Consider the following 9,200-nt stretch of genomic DNA (forward strand, 5'->3'; position numbering starts at 1 on the left):
TCAGCTTTCCTGCTCCTGTGATGCTGCTTGGCCTGCTGTGTTCATCCAGCTCTACACCTTGTTATCTCAGATTCTCCAGCATCTGCAGTTCCTACTATCTCTGGACAAAGTTGGAATGGGTTATTTGCAGTCTTTATGACATAGATTTTATATTGGAAATGTAGACATTTACACATTATAGTTATATTTCATGCTATTTTGCTTATTTACTACATATAAATAAAATATGAACTATACGTGTGAGTACACAACGTGACATGCTGCAAAGTAATTAAGTCCCTCTAAATCATTGAGCTGTCCTGTTCTGGTTATAACTCAGAGGGGAATCTTGTCACAGTGTTTAACGAAAGAACAGTAGGACGTCATTTAGCCCTTCCAACCTGTTCTGCTGAGAAGGCGCCAGGGAATTGTTGTCTAGACTTTAGTGTGTTACACAAAAGTGGTCAACAGCAGTTCCCTGGTGCATGCTCCGTGTAAAAGCCACGATTAACCAAAATAGAAAACCAATCAGCACCATTTTCTCAGGCTGGATACATTGTTGCTCCCTCTGAAATTTGGCATTCTTGCATCTGTCCTGATGAGTGCAAGAAGAAAAGCTCTGACAGCATGTCTCGGCAATATACCTGTCTTCCTTGAAACTTGTAGCTAGAAAGGGCACAGCAGGGAACAAGGAGGGCACATGGAGTTTTGGCATTTAATGCAAAATGAATGGAGTATTAAAGTACTGAAGTGTTGTTGCAACTGTATGAGGCATTAGAGAGACTGCATCTGGTGTACTCCCTTTACTTGAGGAAGGATTGTGTTGGATGCAGTTCAGTGAAGGCTCACTAGATTAATTCCAGAAATGAAAAGCTTCCCTTAAGAGGAGAGATTGAGCGGTTTAGGCCACATACTGGCTGGTGCTTCGAAGAATGAGAGGAGATCTCATTGAGGTCTACAAATGCTCAAGATGACAGAGTAGATCTAGAGAGGACATTTACTCTTGCGGGGTAATCTAGAATGAGAGGACATAGATGCTAGATTTAAAACAGAGATGAGGAGAAATTACTCCTCTCAAAGGGTAGTGAACCTGTGAAATTCACTCCTTCAGAGGGCAGGGGGTGCCAGGTCATTGAATAAATTTAAGGAGATAGGATATTTTTAACTGGTGATGGGTTGAAGGGTTATGGAGAGCAGGCAGGAGAGTGGAGTTGAGTCTGAGATGAGATCAGCCATGATTGTATTGAATATAGAGAGGGGTCAAGGGGCTGAATGGCCAACTTCTGCTCCTAGTCCTTGTGAGGTACCATTTTGCAAAGTTGAAAGGAGCCTCACGGGCCCCCTTTCCCCTTGTGTGCAAAGAATTTTAATGCAATGTCTTGTTTTTGCAGATAACTGAGCACCTGTTGGCGGCACACGGTGTGGAATCCCTGGACAAGCTGTGCTGCCCCGTCACCTCAATCAGACTGGGAGTCCCGATTTTTGTTTTTCCACCCACCCATCCCTCCTGCGCTGTTGTCCTGAGTGTAACCTTCAACCCACGGCCCCTCCACACCATTCCCCAAACCCCTCCACTCCCCCACCCCCCCAGCACACACAATTCCATTCACCTTCAGCTAGCTGTGGTGACTGCTCACTCTCGCTCTGTGCACCAGCTCCCTCTGAATGGCCTGGCAGGAATGCAGCAAAACCAGATGTTCCCGACAGGAAGCTGACTGTATCTCCGACACGTCTTGCAACCATGACTATACCTAGATACAGGGATTACTGATCATTTAACAAACGTATCATACTGCAATATAAGCCTGTCATTACTATTTTCTAATAAGGCTGTTTTCAAGGAAACCCACGCAGCGGACTGTTATTTTAAGAGAAAAAGAAGGAAGTCTGATTTAACAATGTTTAAAAATGACATCTTCTGGGAAACAAGAACGAATTACAAAAAAAAATTTCAAAACACTTTGTTTACAACTTTTTCTATCACATTTCATTGTCTGTATATAAAAGCTTTCAGCCATTTGGTGTTATTGACAGCTCAGCTATTGCAGTAATAGCGTACAAATCCTATAGACACTCTTATGTACCACTGAATTGATTTAACTGACATGCTCAGCTGAGTGAAAGCTATTCTAGGCGGCTGCTTTAGGGACAAAGCAAGCCGCAACCAATAATATATCGGCTTAGTCTGAATATATGTGGATGTGTATCTATGTATATTCTATATATCACATATCATTTTTTTTTAAAGTTCTGTTTTATTCTACACACATTGCAGTCTTTCAGTGTTAGTGACAGCTATTAACGCTCCTTCTGACATGAAAAGCAACCATTTCCTCCTCGTAACCCTTCTGTACCTCCCCTGCCCTACTTAATCCCACACCCTCACTCCCTCCCCATTCCATTTTACCCCACACCCCCAGAATCTTTGGACAAGGAACATCAAGTGGTTCCACAGGTCATCACACAAAGCACGACCACCTTTCAAGGAGAGAGAAAACAGTTTGCAGAGGGTGAGGGGGCAAAAGATGTGAATATTTAGATTGTATCATATTTTCCTATTTAATTTATTTATGTTTTTATTTTCTTTTTTTCTCTCTCTCTCCCCCCTTTTCTTTTTAAAAAAAAGTTGTTTGTGGGAAGCAGTGAATTTTGCCAAAGATTGTAAATAATTTATTTATTTGTTTACACTGAAGCAATATCGAAATTTGAAAAAGAAACTTGGCCGACAAACCCTAATCTATATTTTTTGATTAATGTTAGGCAAATAAACTATCGAAAAGGCTGAAACAGTGTTCTGTGAGTTAAACCAATTTGTGTTAATATGCCACGTATTTGTTAGTCAAATTTGCTCCACCATGTTTCCGTTTAAATTGTAAAATCAAAATAAACTCTGGTGTTCTGCAAAGCAGGAGAGACCAAGGCCTATAATTTGGCCTGTTGTTTCCCTTGGATACTGTGCAGGCCCCTCATGACACAATTGATGGCCTTTCTATTAATCTGCTCTGTACCTGAAGCAAGTGGTACTGATTGAGCTTGGCAGTTCTAACTTAATGTTCGCTCAAGTCCTTCCCCAAAGCCCATCTCTGACCTCTTCCTGGCAAATTCAAACTGGGCAAACCTGCCAGTAATAAATGGGCCCTGTCCGACTGGGCCCCTCAAACCACACCCTACAATGATCGCAGGGTCGGTTTTGCCAACTATTGCTGGCAACAGTCAACTCCCACATTTTCCATTGCTCCATTCTACTCAAACACTTCACAATGAGTGTGTGGCGATATTCCGCACCCCCGCCCCCCAGCCTTAGAACAGCAGGGTAACCGTGTGTTGTTTGATCCAAAATCTTGCCACGTCAATGCATGCCTTCACATTGTAAAGGTGTTGAGTACTGCAGGATTTGTTTCCTTTCATCAGATTTTGACACTTGTTCATTGTGCTCTTTTTCTTTGGAAGTATATAAATATACGCATAAACGCGCACACAAGTTTAGCACATTAACTGTACATAGCTAAAGGGTGCAGTTTGTTACCGAAGCATTTAATAAAAATACTCAGCTTTACGTTTCAATATTCTTTTATCAGCATTGCAACACATGCTTGCAAAGAATCTCTCTCCTGTACATCAACGTGTTTTCGGGACAGGTGATAAAGCAGACCAGAGCCAATCTATGTGGATACTTCCCTGGGTACAAAACTGTTGCACTTACAACATGCCTCTGTCATGAGTTCAGCCAGTGTGTCGTAGATGGTGAGAGGGAAACAGCAACAAACTGTAATAGCTCATGGAAGTCTGGGCTTGTAAGAAAGAAAGGAAGAGAATGTCCAGAAATCCCAGAAACTTGTGCAGTGTGGCCACTGTTTAATGTAGAAGGAAATGCGGCAACCAAATCACACATAAAACAATTCCTCAAGCAGCAAGTTGGCAGAATCGAGGTGTGGTTGAGGACAAATATTGGTCAAGACATCGTGAGAACCACTCAACATTTAAAATTGTGCCGCGGGGTCTACATTGAACCCATCAGGTTCACCGGTGCCCTTTTCGGGAAGAAAATCTGCCATCCTTACCTATTCTGGCCCACAGGTGCCTCCTGATCCATAGCAAAGTGGTCGGCTCAGTTCAAGGGCGGTCAGGGATATGCGCCAAATGCTGGCCTTGCCTGTGATGCCCGCGCCCTGTGAAAGAATAAAGATAAAAAGAACCTTGTCTTTTATAAGCCAGTCTGTCAAACTGCCTTCTCACCCTGTCTATGAACCCTCTCCTTAGCAAGAACTATATTCAATTATTTCTTGAATCCATGTCCACTGCACAATCAACATATTCCACATTTGCATTGGATAGTGCACAGTAAACAGCCTTCATAGTTTTGCCATCAATGTTGATTAAATTACAATCTGCAAGAAAATATATTTTGTTTACTCATTTGGTTGTTATGATCAGGAAGGCAGTGCCAGAGAAGGTGTCAGAATCAAACTGATTTGAAATTTTCAGAAAGTAGTTGAATACAGACTTGAAAAACAGGAGAGTAGCCAAGCTGTGGGGAAAGAGCAGAGAGTAGGATTATTTGGATGGTTTCTTACAAAAGAGCTTGCACAGCCATGATGGGATGAATGGCCTGTTTCTGCACTGTATGGGTTTGTGATGTTTTCTGTGAGTCTTTGAAAACGGAGAATGGGTGTGAAGGTGAGCAAAAGCCTTCCAGAACCAGAGGACAGAATAATGATGGTTGGGGTATAAATAATGTAAGTTCTGAGCAGGGGATAATGGTAAGTATGGTGTTCAGGAGGATGTTCAGGAGTGAGGAGAACATTGCGAAATAGTGCAGGGGTTGGATCATTTCTGTGTTAGGTAAGTTAAGCTCGAGATATATCACAGCAACTCCTTTCTGGCCCTTTATCAGGAAGGAATGTTTCCTCAAACTGGTCCTAGACTTAGTGATTTAGAGAGTGAGGAGACAGGACAGATATTGGCACAACCGTAGAAATTGTCTGAGCAGCAATGGACATGTGAAGTAAAAACAGTCAGTACTGGATATGATCAGCAGAACTGGCAGCATCTGCGGAGAGAGAAATGGAGTTAATATTTCGAGTCTGGTATGACTCTTCTTCAGACTTGAAGAACTGTCACTTCTGAAGAGAAGTTAACCCTTAAAACGTTAACCCTTTCTCTCCACTGTTGCTGCCAGACCTGCTGAGTTTCTCTGGCATTCCTCGTTTTTATTTCAGATTTCCAGCAGTTTTTTTTTTGTTGTGTGTTTAATGAGCATCTTAATCTTTCCTTGACCTTCATTATAGGTTCCAAAATTAACTGAAACTCGAGACTAGGAAGTATTTCCCCAGTGAGGGGGAACCAGTCACTGCTCTTCCCCAACTCTCCTGCTGTTCGGTTTCTATTTCACAATTCCTCAGGTCAGGAAAGCTGGGCAGGACCCAGGTCTGGCTGGAACATAAATCTCCTCACTGCAAAACATCCTCCACTTAACTGAGAACCTGATGGGGTCATGAGTAACTTTTGACATAGCTCTTCCTTCCACATTGATAGGTTTAGGGTGACTTGTTTCTAGGTTCCCCATTGCAGCACTGTTGCCTCCTGCTGTGCAGTGTGGGTAAATTGAAATACAGTGGCCTCCCATTCTCACAATGGGAAGATCCTACCAGGCATGGTGCATATCCTGCTTTTGAGAATCCATCTTTGCTCCCAGTCTACTTGAGTTCAGCATGAAGAATTAAAAACAAAATGGCAATGTTAATTAGGAATAAAGCTTGCACCTTTTAATTGGTTTTTAGCCGAAGGCAGTGTGGTGTGCTTCAGCCAATGCAGCGTAATGCTATAGAGCAGTGCCCAATCCCTAATGTGTGAACTGATGGAAGAGCCTTCAGTAAAACTCTGGCCTATGGGAACAAGCAGTTTACCTGCTCTGCTCTTCAATAAGATCCTGGCAGATTCTGATGGAGGACTCATTTTCCCGTCTAGCCCCCGGTATTCTTTGACTGCCCGCCAATCAAGAATCAGTCTAACTCCTGCTCAATGACCCTGCCTCCAAAGCTTTCTGGGGAAGAGCATTCCACAGACTTTGAGCCCCTGAGAGGAGAGGAGGAAGGGAAAAGGATGGGCCTTCGACACTAAATGGTGCCGTTGACCTGCCTGACTTGCTGCCATGGAACCTAAGCTACACATCCGACAATGGAACGCTTTGACCTCCGTGAGCTGAGTCAGTGCACACTCCCAAGAATTGCCCTGAGGGAAGCGGGAAGCAGGAGTTGGGCCTGTTTCCGGTTGGCACAGAGACAGGGTCCCTGGGCATGTAAGGACAGCCACCAGTCTCCCGAAACTGGGGAGGCTTTTCCACTTCAGAGAAGCCCTCAACTGCATTAAGAGGCACCTCAAAGAGAAGCTGCTTTCTCAGGCACTTCTTAAAGCTTCACTAAAAATACTAAAAGCAAGTCAGATCGGCAAAGTGAAGGTATGCTCTGTGCAGGTCGGCATTTAAATACCGCAAAGCCCAGGGTGGCCAGGGGGCCCTGTGAGATTGCCAAGAGTCACCACAGTACTGCGGCCTGTAGGCCTGGAGTCACTGTTTTACCCATCCCACCACCAATTGAGGTTAGGAAATTGGCAACTAACACCCAGTGTGCATCACTGACTAATATCTCATATTCCTTAGTGTAGTGTGTTGTAAATCAAGTGCTGTTATTCCCAGAGCCATCACTGTTATGGACCAAATAAAAAAATGAAGGAACTGCAGATGCTGTAAATCAGGAACAAAAACAGAAGTTGCTGGAAAAGCTCAGCAGGTCTGGCAGCATCTGTGAAGGAAAAAAACAGAGTTAACGTTTCGGCTCCTGTGACACTTCCTCAGAACATCTGAGGAATGGTCACAGGATCTGAAACGTTAACACTGTTATGGACCAGGTCAGATCCCCTCAAAATATACTAAGAAGGTAGCCTAGACCCCAACTTCTTCTTATTTTAAAGGCAGATGAGAAATGAGTGTTCCAGGTGTGATGCAGCTGGTCAAAGCACTCGGCTTTAAGCAAAACACAATTTATTTAAACACTACAGTTGAAACACAAACAAAAGAAAACAGAATTTAGAGTAACTTAACTATTGGAAAATCTAACCGACCCAATACGGTAACAACTAATTAACTGTTCCAATATCATTACATCCCATAAACACTCGCCTTGGCAAAAAGGTAAATTCAAACACAGATTCTCACAGGCAGGAGGGAACAATATCCAGAGAGAGATTTCAGAGAAAGTTAGAGGAATTCTTTACTGAAGCTTGCAGCACTTCTGGTACTCAAAACATCTTGTGACTGCTACTGCTAAAAACAAAGGTAGAAAAAACCTGAACTTGGAGATAGCATCATCACATCACAAATTTAAAGATTTTAAAATGAGTAGTCAAAATTCCTCAATTTATTAGATTTTAAGACTCAGAAAGCACAGGCCAGGTTTCTGTACTGAACAAAAATCACTTTTACAAGTTGTTATACTCCAGCTTATTATAAACTATGACACCACAAATTAAAGCTTCCTTCCTTTTATAAACACTACTTTATGTACACACACAGTCAGACAAACAAGGAAAAATTGGTCATGAGTGGAGAAAAAACTAGGAGGCAGTTCTGCAGTTCCTGTTCACAGATTGCTGATATGGTTCTTATACTGCTCAGAGCGTTGCTGTTCAGTCATCTTTCTCCAGATGCTTCCACTGGTTTGCAAGAGGCACAGGGTGTCTGGTTCACTTTTAAAAGGTCTCTGACTTATCAGTTAAAAGTCACAGCTTAACAACAACTCAACTGCTGATGGAAAGCTGAACTGTTTTCTTCAGGTTTAAAATGGGTTTTACAGGGAGACAACTCTTGAACAAACAAAATTCTTGTGCCTACATTATTCCTGGCCTCAAGTTGTTTGGTTACCTATGAACCAATCACACAGATGTTGGCAAGCAAGACTTTTATCATCAATAACTGGTTGCTAGTTCATAGACCAATCAACTTTTTGTTGCTGGCTAGCCCCATCTGTACACAGAAACTCTCGACTCCAGTTCATCTGTACACAGAAACTCTCGACTCCAGTTCATCTGTACACAGAAACTCTCGACTCCAGTTCATATGTAAACACTTTTATTATTGCTCATTCAAACAGCAGTTTACATAATGCTTGCTATGAGGGTCGGGTTACTTGCTTTTCAAAATATGCAGCAATCCTTTTAAAACACTCACTTTAAAACAATTCTTTCCAGTTTCAGTCCACACTTTTAAAAAGTGCAGAAACAAAAAGACACAGTCATTACAACAAGGATCTGCCATACCTGTAATTAAAGTCCATAGGAGGAAGGGAGAGAGGACTTATATTCCGATCTGGAGATGTTTCTGAAATAAAGAGATCAGGTTGAGGTCTCTATCAGTTGATATCTGACATCACTGCAGTCACACAAAAATGGCCGTGCAGAGATATTGTAAAGCACAGATGTGTGGCATAGAAGCAAGTTCACTGTTTTCATGCATCAGTCATTGTTACTGTCAGCATTCAGTGGCCCCCTTCGCCTCCCCATCAAATTATAACCTTTCATCTTCAAATTTATCTCAGAAAATTAAGGAGAGAGAAACGTCATGAAAAGTTAACACCTAATCATCTCCTCTCCACCTCCACCTCCACCTCTCCCAGTGACCAGGTCCAATGTCCCAGTGACAAGGCTCATCACTCCCAGTAACTAGGGCCCAGCTCTCCCAATGACATGGTTCAGCTCTCCCAGTAACAAGGCTCATCTCTCTCAGTGACAAGGCCCAGCTCTCCCAGTGACAAGGCTCAGCTCTCCTAGTAACAATGCTCAGCTCTCCCAGTGACAAGGCTCATCTCTCCCAGTGACAAGGCCCAGCTCTCCCAGTGACAAGGCCTAGCTCTCCCAGTAACAAGGGTCCAGCTCTCCCAGTAACAAGGCCCAGCTCTCCCAGTGACAAGGGCCCAGCTCTCCCAGTGACAAGGCCCAGCTCTCCCAATAACAAGGCCCCAGCTCTCCCAGTAACAAGGCCCAGCTCTCCCAGTGACAAGCACCCAACTTTCCCAGTGACAAAGCTTATCTCTCTCAATTACAAGGCCCAGCTCTCCCAGTGAAAAGGCCCATTTCTCCCAGTAACAAAGGCCCAGTTGTCCCAGTATCAAGGGCCCAGCACTCCCAGTAACAAGGCACAGCTCTCCCAGTAACAAGGGCCCAGCTCT

At 43.3% G+C, this 9,200-nt stretch overlaps 1 protein-coding gene across 2 annotated transcripts in view; it reads left to right on the forward strand.

Annotated features, from left to right (window-relative positions):
- The window catches only part of thbs2a (thrombospondin 2a), a 66,404-nt gene extending 62,869 nt beyond the window's left edge, over positions 1–3,535 (forward strand). For both annotated transcript variants that reach the window (XM_048601117.1, XM_020512079.2), the window contains exon 22: positions 1,371–3,535. In XM_048601117.1, coding sequence (XP_048457074.1) covers positions 1,371–1,378 — 8 coding nt within the window. In that variant the 3' untranslated portion in view covers positions 1,379–3,535. The remainder of the gene's footprint in view (positions 1–1,370) is intronic.
- Positions 3,536–9,200: the final 5,665 nt, after the last annotated feature.

The sequence above is a fragment of the Rhincodon typus genome, chromosome 9 (assembly GCF_021869965.1).
Source record: "Rhincodon typus isolate 14 chromosome 9, sRhiTyp1.1, whole genome shotgun sequence".
Taxonomy (NCBI): domain Eukaryota; kingdom Metazoa; phylum Chordata; class Chondrichthyes; order Orectolobiformes; family Rhincodontidae; genus Rhincodon; species Rhincodon typus.